The sequence below is a fragment of the Neofelis nebulosa genome, chromosome 3 (genome assembly GCF_028018385.1).
Source record: "Neofelis nebulosa isolate mNeoNeb1 chromosome 3, mNeoNeb1.pri, whole genome shotgun sequence".
NCBI classification, from domain to species: domain Eukaryota; kingdom Metazoa; phylum Chordata; class Mammalia; order Carnivora; family Felidae; genus Neofelis; species Neofelis nebulosa.
The window spans coordinates 33,500,328-33,518,749 of NC_080784.1; the positions used below are offsets into that span (position 1 = coordinate 33,500,328).

The following is an 18,422-nucleotide window of genomic DNA, read 5'->3' on the forward strand; positions in this document are numbered from 1 at the left end:
ACTGTATCCAAAATAACCAGAAAGCTGTAAGTACACGTGTTTGGTACAATTCTTAATAATTGAAATGCACTTTATATTGATATAAGCTAAATGTTTTCATATTAAATTTATGATGAACTTTGATGATTACCTGTTTAGAAATAACGATACAGGGGCGCCTGGGTGGCTCAGTTGGTTAAGCGTCCGACTTCAGCTCAGGTCATGATCTCACGGTTCATGAGTTCGAGCCCCGCATCGGGCTCTGTGCTGACAGCTCAGAACCTGGAGCCTGTTTCGGATTCTGTGTCTCCCTGTCTCTCTCTCTGACCCTCCCCCATTCATGCTCTGTCTCTCTCTGTCTCAAAAGTAAATAAACGTTAAAAAAAAAAAAAAAAAAAAAAAAAAAAGAAATAACGATACAGCTTAAATATTCTATAGTAGGGGGAGGATTAATTAGGGCACATTCATGGGATGCAATGGTTAATAGCCATCGAAGATGATAATAAAATAACACAGCAACATGGAAAATGCTTATAATAAAATAATAAAGGAGAAAAAGCAATTTACCAAACTATATCTGTGCTATAGCTGCAACTATGTAACAATATCTGTCAGTGGAAAAGGACTGATAGATAATTTAGGAAATATTAAACACGTGATTTCCAGGGAGGGGCCGTTCAGACAGGGTATTTTTGTGGTATAATTATTACAATACAGAGTTACAAATTTAAGATGAAACGTTGAGTCAACTAGACTTACATTTAACTCTAAAATACATAATGTTGTTAAAGACTCATCATGTACATTAAATTAAGCAGCACGTCACATAATGGTATGCACCAGGCTTTTCCAATTGTATCAAATGTACATATGCTTTTTTAAATTTTATATAGGTAACCGTTAACGGTGGTTACTTCTGAGTGATGACATAATAAGCATTTTTCTCTTAAGTTCCTAGTACTTTGAAAAATTTCTACGTGTATATATACGAGTTATATAATTAGTAAAATATTTTTAAATAGTATTTTTAAACAGAAAGAATGCAATTATAAATTCATCCCTATAAAATATTTTAAATTTGAACGTATGGAAGGGCACTTCCATGATTTTGGCAAGAAAGGCTCAGTGTCAAAAGCCATCAATCCTCCCAAAGTTAGTCCAGAAATTTAACATGATCTCAGTAAAAATAGCCATGGGATTCTAGACAAGTTAATGCAAAAGCGAGCATGAGTAAAACTAGCTAGATAGATTCTGAAAAGGACTATTCAAAAGTAAAAGCCTTTTAAAACTACAGTAATTAAAGCTACCTAGTACTAGTTCATAAACATATAGGGAGATCAAAGAAATGGGGTGAAAAGTCTACAAGTAGACTAAAGAACATCTAGGAATTTCATTTTTTAATTAGGCTGACATTTCAAATCAGTAGAGGAAAAAATGTTATAGGGAGAAAAGGGTCGCTGTACAGCCAAAAAAAGAGTTAACTTCATACCTCACACTTTATACTAGAATAAATTTCAGAGAATCACAGATTTAGTGGTGAATAGTGAAACTTAAAAAAATTTTTTTGTAGCCTGAGAATGGGGAAGGCCTTTAATTATGATATACAACCCAGAAGTCATAAAATCAAACATTAATTTGTTTTATTAAAAAAAATTTTAATTGTTTGTTTTTATTAAAAAAATGTCAGCACAACTAAATGAGAAATTAGAAACAAAGTCAAAAGAGAAAGGAGAAATTGGAAGACGTATTTCAACTCTCAGAACAAAGAAGACACAACAGAAAAGTGTACCCCAAAGACTTGACCATAGTTCACAGAAAATAAAATACAGCTACTAAAAAATGAAAACACTCAGCTTCGTACAAAACAAGAGAAATAAAACCAAACCAAAATCCTATACCAGGAAAATACTCTCCACTTATCAAACTGGCAAAAAATTAAAACGCCTGATAATACACAATCTGGAGGCCAGGTGGGGGTGACGGGGTGCCCTTATATGTTGCTGGGGGGGCCTGCAAATTGGTCTATGTCTACGGAAGTCAGTTCAGGAATAATTTTGAAAATTGCAACTATATATGTTCGACAAAGCGAGTTCACTTCTGGAATTTCTCTCACACGGATATACTTGTGTATTTGCGAAATAAATTATTTTTAAGGTGAGTCATTGCCCCACTGCTGCGACAGTAAAAGACTGGGGTCAACTAAGCATCCATCAATAGACACCCGTGGAATGTATCCTGATGCAGACATACCACGGGATGCCTGCAGCTCAGAGAAAAGACGAGGCTCTTTACGTTCTGAAACAGAAGGATTTTCAAGACACAGTAAGTGAAAAGAGCAAGGTAAAGAAAGAATTCTATGTTTCCATTGAATATAAGCAGAAAGTGCGGGGAAGAACATATATTTAGGTATTGCTCGTGTGTGTCGAAAGAGCTTGGAAAGGCACCAGGGTCCTGCAGGCCAACACCACTTGCCTCAGGAGAGCGGTACTGGTAGGACAGGAGTTAAGGACTGATGGGTGATGCCTCCCGACATATCCCTCTAGTGCCTTGGAGTTTCGTACCATGTCATTATATTGCCGATGTATAACATAAATGTAAATTTTAAGATGACTTTTGAAAACGGATTCAGGTGGAAAGACACTCAAACAATGACTATAAGTTAATATGAACAAAAAATAATTCAGAATGTGATAGGGTGGCTGATAGGATGTGATAGGATTATAGGTGATGATCATCCCTTTTTTTCTTAACTATTATTGTTATGTAAATAATATGGAAAGTATGTAAATAATGATCTTCCTCATGAGGAAGGCGACGGGAATGGTATACAGGATTCTAACCACATACTCCAGATTATTTCCCTCATAAGGATGACGCATCTACATTGACCAAGTCTCCCTTTGGTGACAAAAGGAAAAGGTTAGTAAGGAGATAATCCCCCCTCGCCTCCCCTGGCAATTAAAAATCAAACTCTTACCCATCAGATCCCGGTCTGGAAGGAGCATTATCAGATGAGTTAGAAGAGGTGGAAATCACAGAGGAAGTCACCGAGGTGATGGACAATCTCCGTAGCGTAGACGACATGATGTAGGGTAGTACAATGGATCCCGTGCGGCTTTGTTTCCGCTCAGTCAAGTTGGGTGGCTGAGGAACGCAGAACATCTCGTGGTTAGCGGACCTGGAATTCAGCCCATAGGAACTGGTGCAGCTCCCCATCTGTTTGTGACAAGTGCCATTTGTATCGGCTGGCACCCACTGCTGCCTCAGCTGTTAAATACTGCAAATACTTATATTTTATTTTTTTTTAAGTTTATTTATTGAGAGAGAGAGAGAGATAGAGACAGGGGCTGGTTGGGGGGGGGGGGACGGAATGAGCGCTGATCAGGGGAGGGGCAGAGAATGAGAGGGAGGGAGAGGATCCGAAGTAGGCTCCGTGCTGTCAGTGCAGAAGCAGGCACGGGGCTCGAACTCACAAAACACGAGATCATGACCTTTGCGGAAATCCAGAGTTGGATGCTTAACCGACGGAGCCACCGGGCACCCTGCAAATACTTATATTCTTAATTATGAGCACAATTAGGTTAAATCTACCCCGTTTCTAAGACTTAGAGGAGAATCCCCCATAATTTGTTGTCAGCCGTGTGAGAAGAAAAACCGAGCTGTTCATTACGCCCCCCAAGAATAGCAAAACCCTCTGTCTGCTTCTCCGGTTCCTCCAGTTTATCTTCTTTCAGCCGCTAAAAAGGTAAAATACTGGCCTAATAGAAACTTTCAGATGATACTGTAGACCTGACGCTTATGACAGAATGAGGAAAAAAAATGGTGAATCTTTCTTAAGTAAAGGAGCATCAATTTACTATCATTAAGACATGTCTTCAGTAGGACTGATCGCCCCAATTGGCCACCATATCAAATTTGCATGCCAATATTGGCCTGGATCTAATAAAAACGACTTAAATAGGTGTAACTCACATCCTTCCCCTTGGAACTTACATAAAAGACAAATGTTCCAAGAAGAAAGCTCTTAAGTGGTGGTAGACCAGGAAGTTAGGCACAACCGAACCCCTGGATGACTGAAAGCAACGATTACAAAGACGCTCAGGAGAAAAAAGGTAGCGGCGGTGGAGGTGTGGGAATGGCAGACAGGACTACCCGGAAAGAAATGCAGAGCTTTGATTCAAGGAAAGAGAATCGGAAAATCGGAGTTCAAGAGTAAGACAGTTAAAGAGAGCAAGGTGAACGAACTCTCATTAAAAACAGCAGAAAAAATGAAGCTGGATCCAGGCATGCAATCGATTGTTGCAGAGAAAAATTAGGTATTATTTATTTTTTATTAAGTAACCTTTATGCCCAGTGTGGGGCTTGAACTCATGATCCCCAGACCAAGAATCGCACACTCTCCCGACTGAATCAGCCACGTGCCCCAGAGAGAAAAGCTTATTGAGCGCGCGCATCAATCCACCCAACTTCTCGGGCACAAAAACACTGTGGGGAGAGATGTGTCAGAACTGTCGGAACAAATGACGAAATCACTATCTGCATTGCAAAATGAACTTCACGATTCTTTCTCCCCTTCAGGGGTGCGAACAATGTCAACTTTTCGTCAAAATAAAAAAGGAACAAAGTCTAGGAAAAACACTAAGAATTGGGCTAAACGGGACAGTAATAACCAGCATCTGGGACCAGCAATGCTCCCAAATGCTAGTAGAGTGGCCCGGACACTATGGTCCCAGACCAGCAGGATCAGCACCACTGGGAGCACGTTAGAAACCCAAACCCTTGGGGTGCCTGGGTGGCTCGGTAGGTTAAGCGTCCGACTTCGGTGCAGGTCATGGTCTTGCGGTTTGTGAGTCTAGAGCCCCACGTCTGGCTCTGGGCTGATAGCTCAGAGCCCGGAGCCTGCTTCGGATTCTGTCTCTCCTCCTCCCTCTGCCCTTCCCCTGCTCATGCTCTATCTCTCTCTGTCTCTCAATAATAAATAAACGTTAAAAAAAAAAATTAAAAAAAAAAAAAAAAAGAAAGAAAGAAAGAAATGCAAACCCTTGGGCACCCCACCCTAGACCTCCTGAATCGGAAGCTCTGGAGATGTGGCCCAGCAATTTGTGTTTTCGTAAGCCTTCCAGGTGGTTCGGACGGTCACTCAAGTCCGAGTACCTCTATCTAGTATGTCAACCGCGGAAGGTCACCAACAGCACATCACGTCTTCTCCAGACCCGTCCCCCGTGTTCTCCTGCCACACCTCTGCTATTTGGACTCAGCTGGCAACTGAAAACCTGATCAACATCATAACCGGTAAAGAGGCTGAGAAAGTCAACGGGCTCCTTAGACAAAGCCTACCAGTGTTATAACGCCGTAGAGCTTTTCCACTTTTTCCTTGAGCTCCCGGAAACAAGACGACAACCGGTCATGCAGTGGCTTTAGCTGCTCTGTCAGCTTCTCCCCGTGGATGCGGATCCCCTCCGTCAGCAGGGGCATCTGGGAAGAAGGGGCATGAAAGGAAGGAGACACGGTTTAGGAAAGGGGATTTTTTTCAGATTGGGAGGCTGGGGAGGGATGGGGGTGAAGGTGGACAGGTAAACTCGTAGACACAGCACGTATCCAATGAGAAAGCTACGTGTCAGTGTAGGGCTTGGGCACCGGCCACCCTGGGGTCAAGGGCTCAGAGAAACACGCAAGGATACAAGCAGGCCCGCGACTGGGGAAGGGCGGACAGAAAAGGCAAACCCTCCCGAGCTGGGGAGCACGTCTGTGGATAAGCCACTGCTAGACTGGGTGGGATGGCTGCATTTTCTCTCACTGGTCATTAAAGTAGAGACAGAGACAGAGACAGAGAGAGAGAGAGAGAGCGAGCGAGTGAGCGCTGTCTGGCCATACATGTCGCTAGGAGCATACCTGTAATGCTATCAGTCGCTTCAGCAGCTCAATCTTCTCCTGGTCTTCTGGATGCTCCTGCAAGTACTTCTCCGTAAAAAAAGCCTAAAAACGGGGCACAGGAGAGTATTAAAAAAAATTTTTTTTAAACATTTATTTATTTTTGAGACAGAGAGACAGAGCATGAACGGGGGAGGGGCAGAGAGAGAGGGAGACACAGAATCGGAAGCAGGCTCCAGGCTCTGAGCCGTCAACCCAGAGCCCGACGCGGGGCTCGAACTCACCGACGGCGAGATCGTGACCTGAGCTGAAGTCGGACGCTCAACCGACTGAGCCACCCAGGCGCCCATGGAGAGTATTAATTAGAACACGTTCCCATCTGTGTACTTGACCCTAGGGGGAGGGGAGGGGAGCCTGGAAGGGGGACAAATGTCTTGTTCTAGCTGACAAACCAGAAATGACTAAGGCAATCCTCCTTCCTTACCTGGGACAGCCCTTCTGCCACCGTGGACGGTTCTAAAGGTGTGTGCTCTTTTGCGGTCTTTCTGAAATTGGGCAATGCCTAATCCAAGCACCTTCTCAACAATCACCAGACACACACAAGGGCACAAACCAAATAATCAGCAGCACAGCAGACTGGCATTCATTGAAAGAACTTGCCCCAAGGACCAATGCCAATGCCAATATCTGAAGGCTGTTCAGTAGATTAAGTGCACGGATATTATAAAGGAAAAAGCAAAAAACTAACAGGCTGGATATGCCTGATAGTTTTCCTGCTGCTATAAGCTGTATCACATTTTCCCCCCTATACTGAGGGAAGATAAATATCCACACCTTCTTAGTTCTCATCGATCCAGAAGGCGCTTTTGAGGACAATGTTTCGTAAATATTAAATGCACACAAAAATGTCTCGTAAATATTAAATGCAGTTTGCGTTGCGTCTTATTGTATGTCAAAACTATGTCACATGTAACACTGTCAATCAACATTCGTGGTCCCAAGGGCAAAGTCCCTCTAATAGTCAAACAAAACCCAAACTCAAACTATAATCGTAGATGTTACAGAACAGACCATTTTCTTTTTTTTTTCTTTTTTTTTTTTTTTTAATTTTTTTAACGTTTATTTATTTTTGAGACAGAGAGAGACAGAGCATGAACAGGGGAGGGTCAGAGAGAGGGAGACACAGAATCCGAAACAGGCTCCAGGCTCCGAGCTGTCAGCACAGAGCCCGATGCGGGGCTTGAACCCACGGACCGCGAGATCATGACCTGAGCCGAAGTCGGCCGCCCAACCGACTGAGCCACCCAGGCGCCCCGAACAGACCATTTTCAAAGACAAAATTGGGGTGCCTGGGTGGCTCGGTTGGTTAGGCGTCTGACTTGGGCTCAGGTCATGATCTTGCAGTTCATGGGTTCGAGCCCCACATCTGGCTCTGTGCTCACAGTGCAGAGTCTGCTTTGAAACTTCTGTCCCCCTCTCCCTGGGCCCGTCCCCTGCTCGCACTTTCTCTCTCTCTCTGAAATAAATAAAGGAAGAAAACACTAAGAAATAAAATAAAACAAGACAGAATGAGGGGAAAATAATTAAAAAGCCTGTGGTGAACATTTCTAACAAAGTCAAAACAGGAAAACTTTTTTTTTCCTTGTACCATAGCCATCATTTCTGAGAGTGCTTTCAAAGACCAACCCTCAAAGTTCCCCTCACTCTTCTGTTCCAATACTATGGAAGTCACCTCAACCTGTAGGTAGACTCAAGAGCTCCTGAAACTACAGGATACAGTTTAAAAAAAAAAAAAAACAGCAAAAAAAAAAGTGATCAGCGACCAGCCAGTTTGGTATGGAACATAGAGCATGTTCAAATTCAACCTTGCGTGAAGATGTTACGGGTTGAACACTGGCTTCCTCCCTGCCCCAATTCCTATGTTGAAGTCCTAGCCCCGGTACCTCAGAATGTGACCTTAGTTAGAAACAGGATTATTGAAGATGTAGTTATGGTCACCATGGAGTGTCAGAGTGGAGTCACAGTGGAGTAGGACGAACCATCGATTCCACGTATCTGATGCCCTTATAGAAAGGGGAAGGTTGGACACTGGGAGAACGCTGTGTGAAGAGGGATAAGGGGTGCCAAAGGTTGCCAGCAACCCCTCAGAAGCTAGGAGAGAGGCTGGGGCGCCTGGGTGGCTCAGTCGGTTGAGTGTCCAACTTCGGCTCAGGTCATGATCTCACGGTTCTTGAGTTCGAGCCTCGCGTTGGGCTCTGTGCTGACAGCTCAGAGCCTGGAGCCTGCTTCCGATTCTGTGTCTCCTTCTCTCTCTGCCCCTGCCCCACTTCTCGCTCTCTCTCAAAAATAATAAATAAAACATTTAAATTTTTTTTTAAAAAAAAGAAGCTAGGAGAGAGGCAGGGAACAGATCTTTCCTCACAGCCTTCAGAAGGCACCAACCCTGCTGATGCCGGATTTCAGGTTACTGGGCTCCGGGACTGTGTTTTAAGTCACCCTGTTTGTGCCTTTGTCCCAGCGGCCCTAGCAAACTAACACCACAAGGGCTATAAATATATGCAGGCTGAGTATCACAAACAGGAAGCAGGACAGCACATCTGGAGAACACACGCTGTAGCCGGATTCATAGTTAGGGAGAAATGAATGAAAAAGTAGTATGGCTTTAATCTTCATCCACTTTCACCCTCCAAACAGAAGCAGTTTGAATCTTCAAAAGTTAAAAACGATTTTTTGATGTAAGATAAAAGGCACTGAGATTCCCAGAACATTGGTTGAGTCAAGGACCACCAGAGCAGAGTGCCCTGAAATTCAGTTTTTTTCGAAGAGTCCTGCCTTGTGAGAGAAAAGGGCTGATGAATTACGGCAGTGATTAATGGGCTGCTTTAAGATAGGTCGCCTGTATTGGTAGGTGATGGTAGATTCCCCAAATTAATTGCCGTGGGGGTCATGGCGATCAAGGAATTTACCTTTTTTCTTACACTTCAAAATATACAAACGCATACCATATTGATTAAAAGTGCAATTTAGTATTTTTAAAAGTCTTGAAATCTGTGTACGTAACCAACTTCCCCTTTAAAAATTTTTTTAAATTAGAAGTCTCTGACATTGGAAAAAACTTCATACGAAATTACATACTATTCACAGATTACTGGCATATACGAATTTGAATTCGAACAGGGCCATTCTGTAAAAAAAACAACACTTGGAAAAGCACATCGAAATTAGTACTAGATAGTTTACAGGACACAAAAACCCACCACAATCCTTACAACGTTATAAAAAAAAAAAAAAAGGATTATATTCTGGATCCTAGTTTTGTATTGAATTCCATGAGAACACTGGAGGTTATTATCAACACTAAGCACGGGCAAACAAGAAGCTGATCTCTGGTGTTGCGTCTTTCCCAGCTGCTAAGTGTAGTGATTCTGAAGGCTGAAAGGTTGAAGGGAAAGGAGAAAAAAGAAGATTGTTATAGCAACAGCCGCAGAGCACTGCCCGTTCAGATCACCTTTGTCTCCAAGCAGACAGGAGAGAGGAAGAAGTCAACACCGATCAAGCCTCAACTATAAGGCAAGTGTTCTGTGATGTTCCTTATATACAAGATAAGCGTCCAGCCGCTTCTGCGTGGTAGGCATTTTCCTCATTTTTTCAGGTACGAAGCTTGGGGCTCAAAGAGGTAACGTATCTCACCCGAGGGCACACGGTGGCCAATGGGAAGCCAGGATTGGGTCACAGGAGTGACTGACTCTAAAGCCCCTGGTCTTCTCAGGACATTGTGTATAAATGGAAATAACAGAATCAGCCCACCTAATAACCACTCGCCCTTCTCGTTCATCTCCTTTTCTTTCCACTCACTCTCCCGGCTACTCCGCAGGAGCATAGTAGCCAAATGTTTGTTTATATCCAGCAAGAGGACTCCAAAATTACTTAGCCACTGGAAACACAGTGAATAATTAAAAATCTTGCCTCCATTAATTGCATGTTTTTTTACATGTTGGATACATTAACTCCGTTAAACAAAAATTTGTTTAATGTTTATTTTAGAGAGAGAGACAGAGACAGAAGACAGAGTGTGGGTGGGGGAGAGGCAGAGAGGGAGACACAGAATCCAAAGCAGGCTCCAGGGTCTGAGCTGTCAGCACAGTTCCTGAGGCAGGGCTCCAACCCATGAGCTGCGAGATCATGACCTGAGCCGAAGTCGGACGCTTAACCGACTGAGCCACCCAGGTGCCCCTAGAAGCCAATTTTAGATAGAGCACAGTTCTGCCTTTCCCACGGGTGCTTCTTCAGTTCTAGAGCATCTTTACCTCTGGGGCCGCCTGTAAGCTTTCTACTTCTCGGTGGAGAAAGGGAGAGGGAACAACAGGTAAATCAACCAGAGATGGTGTATTAGATTGATCTGTCAGTGACTCTTTACCAGGCAGTGGCCCAACCCTGCCTGAGCTGCTGAGGATCTCTCGGAGGTGTGAGGTCAGGGATCAGCTTTTCATTAATTTCATTTGCTCATTCGTAAAAAGGGCACAGTGAAAAACTCTCTCAGCCAAGTCGTAAGAAACTAATGCACCAGCCGCACAGAGCCACAGGGCGAGAGGCACGGAATGACATGGGATTCAGTGGGGATTCCAGGGCCCAGCCCACCTTTTCATAGTTGGAGTATCCCCCCATGACAGCCGGGTCTACGATGCCACTGAGCAGCATGGAGAGAGGATGCACAGAGAGGGCCCGGTCCCAGGCATGTTGTTGAACACAGTTGCTGATCTTCTCATTGGTGAGTTCCATGGTTTCTATGGCATTCTCCAGGGGACTGATTTCCTCCTGCGACAGTGGACAAGGGAGTGAAAGGGCATTTTGTGAATTCACGGCAAGTTTTGAAAAAATCCTAAGTGTTCCTCTCATTTTATTTTTAAAAGTATTTATTTATTTATTTATTTTGAGAGGCTGGGGACAGAGAGAGAGGGAGAGAGAATCCCAAGCAGGCTCCATGTGCTCAGTGCAGAGCCTGATGTGGGACTCGAACTCACGAACTGTGAGATCATGTCTTGAGCCGGAATGAAGAGTCAGACGCTTAACTCAGGCACCCCCTAAGTGTTCCTTTTAAAAGGTTTAATATTCGGGGCGCCTGGGTGGCTCAGTCGGTTGAGCGTCCGACTTCGGATCAGGTCACGATCTCGCGGTCCGTGAGTTCGAGCCCCGCGTCGGGCTCTGGGCTGACGGCTCAGAGCCTGGAGCCTGCTTCTGATTCTGCGTCTCCCTCTCTCTCTGCCCCTCCCCTGTTCATGCTCTGTCTCTCTCTGTCTCAAAAACAAATAAAACATTTAAAAAAAAAAAAGTTTTTTAAAAAAATAAAAAGTTTAAAATTCTCACCAGGCTATAAAACTACTAGTAAAGTTGTGCTTGTCAAGGTTATGTCTATTTGGATCCCACACTTACTTGAAATGGTCTTGCTAAGTTGTGAAGTAAACTACTTAAAATGTCCTTAGAAAGTACAAGGATGACCTAAAAATTAGAGCTATAGTAGTGATAATTTCTCGGGGCAAAAGGTCTACCAGAAATCTGGGGGGAAAAGAAAGGCAGATGTAATAATGATGGCCTTTTAGGCAAAGCTTCCTCAGATATTTCTGAGAAGATAAGTGACAAGAGAGTAGCAGGATATCTGATCCAAGATACTTCTGCAACGTCCCAAAAGTTCACTGGCAAGGGGCTCGATGTTTCTGCCACAAGCAAAGGTAAGTTTTGGAAGCCATGCATTCAAACCATACCTAAGTCACCTTAGTATGGGTTCTGTGGTCAGAAGCAGCCAGAAATAACGGGATGTATTAGAATATCCAAGCTGGGGTCACCTGGGTGGCTCCGTTAAGCGTCTGATTCTTGACTTTGGCTCAGGTCACGATCTCATGATTTGTGAGATCGAGCCCTGCCCCCGGGCTCCGTGCTAATCGGGCAAAGCCCACTTGGGGTTCTCTCTCTCTCTCCCTCTCTCTGCCCCTCCTGCTCACACGTGCTCTTTCTGTCTCAAAATAAACATAAAAATTAAAAAAGAGTATCCAAGCTGAATCTGGGACGAAAATGAAATAAGATTCAATATAGGTTCAAGCAATTCCTGTGGGCAAGCGTTCAAAGCCAGGTTTCAAGAAAACCCGCGTTCTTCATTTTAGCCACTGCCAGACAAATGACCTCCTACCACAGCCTGATTCCAAAAGTCTCTGTCCAAAAATCATATTCACACTTGAGGGATAGCGATATTATTACTAGTGGCATGGAAGACATCAGATTTCCGTTCAGATTTGTTCAGGATATATTTCCTCAAAGTGTATTTCATGCCAAGTACCGGGCTATGCTCTACAGTTACAAAAGTGATTAAGACAGAATTCATGGCGGGGAGGAGCCTACGGTTTTAGTGGCATCTCAAGACATGTAAGCATGGTAGTAACTTGTTAGAAATAAACCTGGGTTGGGCCGCCTCGGTGGCGCAGTCGGTTAAGCGTCCGACTTTGGCTCAGGTCATGATCTTGTGGTTTGTGAGTTCGAGCCCCGCGTCGGGCTCTGTGCTGACAGCTCAGAGCCTGGAGCCTGCTTCAGAGTCTGTGTCTTCCTCTCTCTCTGCCCCTCCCCTGCTCATGCTCTCTCAATAATAAATAAACGTTAAAAAAAATGTAAAGAAATAAAACCGGGTTGCAACGGGGCACAGAGAAAGGGCATCTAATCCCAATTGGGAGTTTCAGAGATGGCTTCCTGGCGAAGCAGGTACCTAACTGAACTTCAGTGGGAGTTAGTTAGGTTGAGAAGTACCACTTTGGGCAGGGAAAACGCTGCATCATCAAGGAGGGCTGAAATAGCATGGAATGAGCAGTTTAGTTCCAGAAGATTCCTGAAGAGATGAGGTGGCAGAACCGAGTCACAAAGATTCTGCATGTGTGTCCTAAGGAGCAGGGGCTTTATGCTCTAGGCACTGGGGAGCCACGGCAAGGTTTTGAGCATGAGAATGATACGGTCAGCTTTCCACTGTGGAAACTCACACTCTGAGACAGTGTGGAAAACAAGCCTGTGAAGGCCCAAGCAGGAGGCCAATGAGGGGGCTTTTTCCACCAGAGATGAACGAGGGACTAAAACAGGGTACAGTAGTAGGAGAGCTGGAAAAAACAAACAAACAGATTTAATAAATATTAAGAAGGTAAAAGGGTCAGCTTTGGGAGTGCTGGAGAAGGGAGAGCGTGGGGGGACTGGTAGATGTGATCAGCCACGAATGAAAGAAGAGGAAATGTTTTGGGAGAGAAGAATCTGATTGGCAGGAAACTCCAAGGAGACGTTCTGAAAATGGTTTGGGGCGCTTGGTGGGATTATGAGGAGACAAGACTCATTTGGTCATAAAAGAGTCATTCACTGTGAGTGACCTTTAGGGTTGGTTTGTAACATCAGTTTTACAGAGGAGTTTTATTACACAAGCATGCCTTTTATTTCTCTTTTGGAAAACAAAGTTGGCCAGAGGAGGCTGGCCAGCCTAGTGAGAACCGGAGGGGCACTTAACAAAGGCCCTTATTATATTTGGAGACACAAAAGAATTTTCTGAATTCCGATTCCAAGTGACTCACCGTTGAAATCTGTTTGACTTCAAACCACTTGAGGATGCCAGGAAAGGTATACGCAGTCGTATACGTGGTCCTTTCGATCCACATGGTCTGGTGGAAGGAAAGACAATAGAAAGTGTCAGTTCCCAGGCTGAAATGGCCAGGGTTGAGTTCAGTGAGATTCTGTTCTCAAATGCTTCCTTAGTGAATGGGCATCAAAATGTTTAAAGCTGCAAAGGGTCATCTACTTGGGCCCTCTCACGTTCTAGAGGGGAAATGTGAGGTCCCAAGAGGCGTGGCTTGCTCAAATCATACTCAACACAACATCGGAGCCCCACAGTAGAGCCCTTTTTTTTGGATGGGTGCCAGTCTAGAGCTTTCCACTGAGCTGGCCTGCTGTCTATGCAGTAAGCACGTAGAACCTCTACCCCTCGTGCTGCCATCGTTTCTGCTGTCTGTGTCGGTCAGGTGGAAAGCCTCCATTTGGATGGCAACTTGACCTTGTTTTAGAGGGCAGAGTGGGTGGACTCACAGCAAATTCATTATCTGGATCCTTTTCTCCTTTCCGGAATGGCCGGGAATATTGGAATTGTTGTACTTCATTGGCTCTGTAGTAGCTGGGGAGAGAGAGACATCGCCACAACACTGGAGTTTCTCTTAGTACAGGCGCTCCTTGAGCAAACTTCAATAAGCCCTGGGCCGCGTCTTCCACAGACCGAGTCTTATCCCCTAAGCGATCTCAAAACAGACACAGTCTTCATAAGGAAGGCGGGAGGGGGTGCACATTTTATTGCACATCTGAATTTTCTTATTTACGAATCCATTCACAGCTCGCCATTTAAAAGGGCGTATCGGGGCGCCTGGGTGGCTCAGTCGGTTGAGTGCCGACTTCAGCTCAGGTCACGATCTCGCGGTCCGGGAGTTCGAGCCCCGCGTCGGGCCCCTGTGCTGACGGCTCAGAGCCCGGAGCCTGCTTCAGATTCTGTGTCTCCCTCTCTCTGACCCTCCCCCGTTCATGCTCTGTCTGTCTCAAAAATAAATAAACGTTAAAAAAAAAAATAAAATAAAAAAATAAAAAAAATAAAAAGGCGTATGTACTTATATCCATATTTGTGATTGCATTTGTAATAGTTTTATCGCAGTTCTAGCAATCCTTCTAATATCTTAGCTTCTGAGGAAAAAGACCGGGACCTGTGATCACTGGGGAACCCACCAGGCAAGGTGAGGTCAGCCACTCCTAAGTGAGTGCTTCCGGGTGGAATTGAGATCCAGGAGATCCAAAACCTAACAGTGAAATTCCTGATCTCCCTCTGCCTAAAAAAACCCCAACCCCCACCCCACCTGCCCAAATCCCTTTGAGTTACCAAGCTCATATTTTATACTGAAAATAAAGAGTTGCTGTGGTCTGAACACTTGGGTTCCCCCCAAGTGCATATGTTGAAATCCTAACACCCCCCCCACCCCCCCCACAACGTGATGGTATTAGGAAGTAGCCTCCGTGGTAAGTGCTTATGTTCTACCCTCTTGAATGGGATTAGTGCCCTTGTAAGAGACCCGAGAGATCCGTCACCCTTTCTGCCACGTGAGGACACAGCAAGAAGTCGATGTCTATGAACCAGGAAGCAGGTCCTCACCAGACACCAAAGCCGCTGGAGCCTTGACCTTGGACTTCCCAGCCTCCAGAACTGTGAGCAATGAATGTCTGTTGTTTATAAGCCACCCAGTCTGTGGTATATCCTGTTAGAGCAGCTCCAGAGGTTTAAGACAACAGAAGGTTTTCCAAACCGTAATGAGTTCAAGGCTTTGGTGTTGAGGTACTTCTAGATCAAGTGTGTCAGAGAAAAAAAATGTTTCTAAAAACAAACCAAAAGAACCCCTCCTTACTTTAAGATCTGCTCTGGAACTGGTTTGTCCTTGTAGCTGGGAGGCAGGCTCATCACTGGCTTTACGGTGAAACACTGCATGTCTGACGAGCTCATTAAGGAAAAGGGGCTGGGCCATGAAGCTGTCACAGGCAGAAAGGACTGCTTGTTCCGCCCCCCCCCCCCCCCCCGGCTTTACAGATGGGACATCATGGTACCTGCATTAATTATTCTTTTTCACTGAATGCCAGGACCGCACGGAAAACAGGGTTTCCTTACGTATTATCAAAATGCCTGATTAAGCCACAATCCTAGGACATTTTTTGGTCAGACACCTGGCAAAACAACCTTGCCATAGGAAAATAGGCATCAGTGAAATATCGGGGGGCGGGGATTAGACACAGTTTTAAATAATTTCTTTTGGACAAGCATGCCTCTGAAATAGCCAGACTCTAGAGCCTGTGCAATAGGAATTTCTGGGATCTTTGGATAGTACTTGTTTATTGAGGGCCATAGCTGGGGACTGATGTAGATTTTCTGTCTTTCCTTTTTTTTTCCTTCCTTCCTTCCTTGTGAGGGAGGGGGGAAGGGGGAGAGGCAGAGAGAGAGGGACAGGAAAACAGAATCCCAAGCAGGCTCCGTGCTGTCAGTGCAGGGCCTGACGCAGGGCTCAGTCTCACAAACCATGAGATCATGACCTGAACTGAAATCAAGAGTAGGACTTAAGTGACTGAGCCGCCCAGGCGCCCCTGAAGTAGGCTTTCCATACGTTACCTCTAATAAAACACAACTAACACATGGATGTGATAAATCTTTTACAGATGAGGAATCGGAGGCTCCGAGATGAGCCAGAGCCCGTAACTGGTAAATGGTAAAGCCAGGCTTCAAAGCCAGCTCGGGGGTAAGACCTGAGTCTCTGACTTGATAGTCTGAATTAGTAATAACCTTTTATCTCTGGCCCTTGCCAGTGCAGATCTACCGTTTCAAAATCTGCAGCATTTAAACTGGAGTTTCAGGCCATGCGTCCGGACAGAACAGTGACTTCCGGGATTTCTGGGTGAAGTCTCTAGACCCTGGCACCAAGACAGGTACTCAGAATACAGAATTAGAATTCACAGCTGCTGGGGCGCCTGGGTGGCTCAGTCGGTTGAGCGTCCGACTTCAGCTCAGGTCACGATCTCGCGGTCCGTGAGTTCGAGCCCCGCGTCGGGCTCTGGGCTGACGGCTCAGAGCCTGGAGCCTGTTTCGGATTCTGTGTCTCCCTCTCTCTCTGCCCCTCCCCCGTTCATGCTCTGTCTCTGTCTCCAAAATAAATAAACGTTAATTAAAAAAAAATAAAAAATAAGAATTCACAGCTGCTGAGGGGCGCCTGAGTGGCTCCGGGCGTTGAGTATCCAGCTTTGACTCGGGTCATGATCTCATAGCTCGTGAGTTCAAGCCCTACATTGGGCTCACCACCGTCAGTGCAGCAGAGCCTGGCTTCGGATTCACGGTCCCCCACTTACACATGCACGCTCTCTCTCTCAATGATAAATAAGCAGTAAAAAAAAAAAAAAAAGAAAAGAAAAGAAAAGAAAAAAGAATTCACAACTGCTCAGTGAGAATCTCTCCGTGGTGATCCTCACGCATGAGAAAATCTGAGCACCACCGGGCTGGGCCTCACACCGGTCTAGCTGACAGAGCGTTTTAATGATCTCCTTTCTATCTGGATCCTCACAGAAGTGCTACTAGGTGTTGAGGGAAAACAGACTCACACCTCGTATATGAGAAAGCAAGACCTGGAGGAACGAAGAAGTTTCGACAAGGTCTGGTGGATACGCAGGAAGGGCCGGGGGCCAAGCGACAGGGACTCAGTTCTTGGAAGACCTCTTTTCATTCCCACACCACAGAGGCAGCTCGGTGGTTTTCTGAACCCTCATAACCCAAACAAGGATTTATCCTCAAAGACTAGTCTTTTTCCAAGCACCTACTGTGCGTTAACGGGTCGCTGTTCTCTTAAAGGTCTGTCTATTGGTCTGTTATTATCGTGAATCTTTCTACACCGGTACCTATGATAATAGGCAATATCTATTGAATTTGTATTAATACCAGGCATTGTTACTAATCTTTGACATATATTTGCTCCATCTTTACAAAAATTCCATGAGAAAGAATGAACACCATCCCCATTTTATAGATGGGAAAACGAAGGAGCATAGACATTAAGGACCTTGCCCTTAAGAGACATAGTACATGATAGAGCTGAGACTCGAACCCAGGCACTGAGGCTCCAGAGACTGTTTTTTTATCTACCATGCCACACCGGCTCTGTCTTACCTACCTCTCTTTATTCCGAATACTGTTCAATTTTAGAACATCTTTATTTTAGTACAAAACACGTGAAAAGGCTTCAAAAATAATTTTGTCATGGAGCTCGCTTATTTACTTATTTATAAGAAAGCATGTAATAGGGGTGCCTGGGTGGCTCCTCGTGGTTCGTGGGTTCAAGTCCTGTGTCGGGCTCTCTGCTGACGGCTCAAAGCCTGGAGCCTGCTTCGGATTCTGTGTCTTCCTCTCTCTGCCCCTCCCCCAGTTACACTCTGTCTCTCTCTCTCTCTCTCAAAAATAAATAAAAACATCTGAAAAATAAAAAAAAGAAAGCATGTAATTAATTTTTCAATAAGTCATTGCATGTTACAAAAGAGGAGCCAGACATCTTTACCCAGGATCCAGGATTCTGAACAGGAACGCTCTGTCCTCAAGCTCTCCATTTGGCTCTAAAACATCCTTTCCTATTCAAGATCTGCTTACTGTCTCTCTCCTCTACTTCGTAACCATGAGCTAAGGACATAGGGCCCCAAAGCTTTGACACAGAATGGGAGGCTGAGTCAGAATGGTTAAACGAGTGGTCGGGGGACCGAACCCTTAGCTTCTGTGGCCGGGCCGGGCCGTGTCTCCCCAAGGCAAGGATACACTGTTTTGGGGACGACTTGATTTCCTCTCCCGGGGGCGTGGTGCTGGTCATCTTCTCGGCATTGGGGAACTGCGTCAGCAACCTCAGGCTGAAGTCTTCTCGCCTCTCGTACTCCTTCCCCCGATAGATAAAGATTTTGTTCTGCAGGTCAGAGACAGCAAGGCTGGGAAGTTAAATATGAAGCGTGAAGGA

The 18,422-nt window shown here is 45.0% G+C and overlaps 1 protein-coding gene across 3 annotated transcripts in view; it reads right to left on the reverse strand.

Moving 5' to 3' along the window:
* DOCK5 (dedicator of cytokinesis 5) overlaps positions 1 to 18,422 on the reverse strand; it is a 221,546-nt gene that overhangs the window by 8,868 nt on the left and 194,256 nt on the right. For all 3 annotated transcript variants that reach the window (XM_058720274.1, XM_058720273.1, XM_058720275.1), the window contains 8 exons: positions 18,230 to 18,371; positions 15,300 to 15,381; positions 13,948 to 14,032; positions 13,440 to 13,526; positions 10,489 to 10,665; positions 5,872 to 5,955; positions 5,317 to 5,454; positions 2,957 to 3,123 (listed from right to left, as the gene is read on the reverse strand). In XM_058720274.1, the coding sequence (XP_058576257.1) occupies positions 2,957 to 3,123; positions 5,317 to 5,454; positions 5,872 to 5,955; positions 10,489 to 10,665; positions 13,440 to 13,526; positions 13,948 to 14,032; positions 15,300 to 15,381; positions 18,230 to 18,371 (962 nt within the window). The remainder of the gene's footprint in view (positions 1 to 2,956; positions 3,124 to 5,316; positions 5,455 to 5,871; positions 5,956 to 10,488; positions 10,666 to 13,439; positions 13,527 to 13,947; positions 14,033 to 15,299; positions 15,382 to 18,229; positions 18,372 to 18,422) is intronic.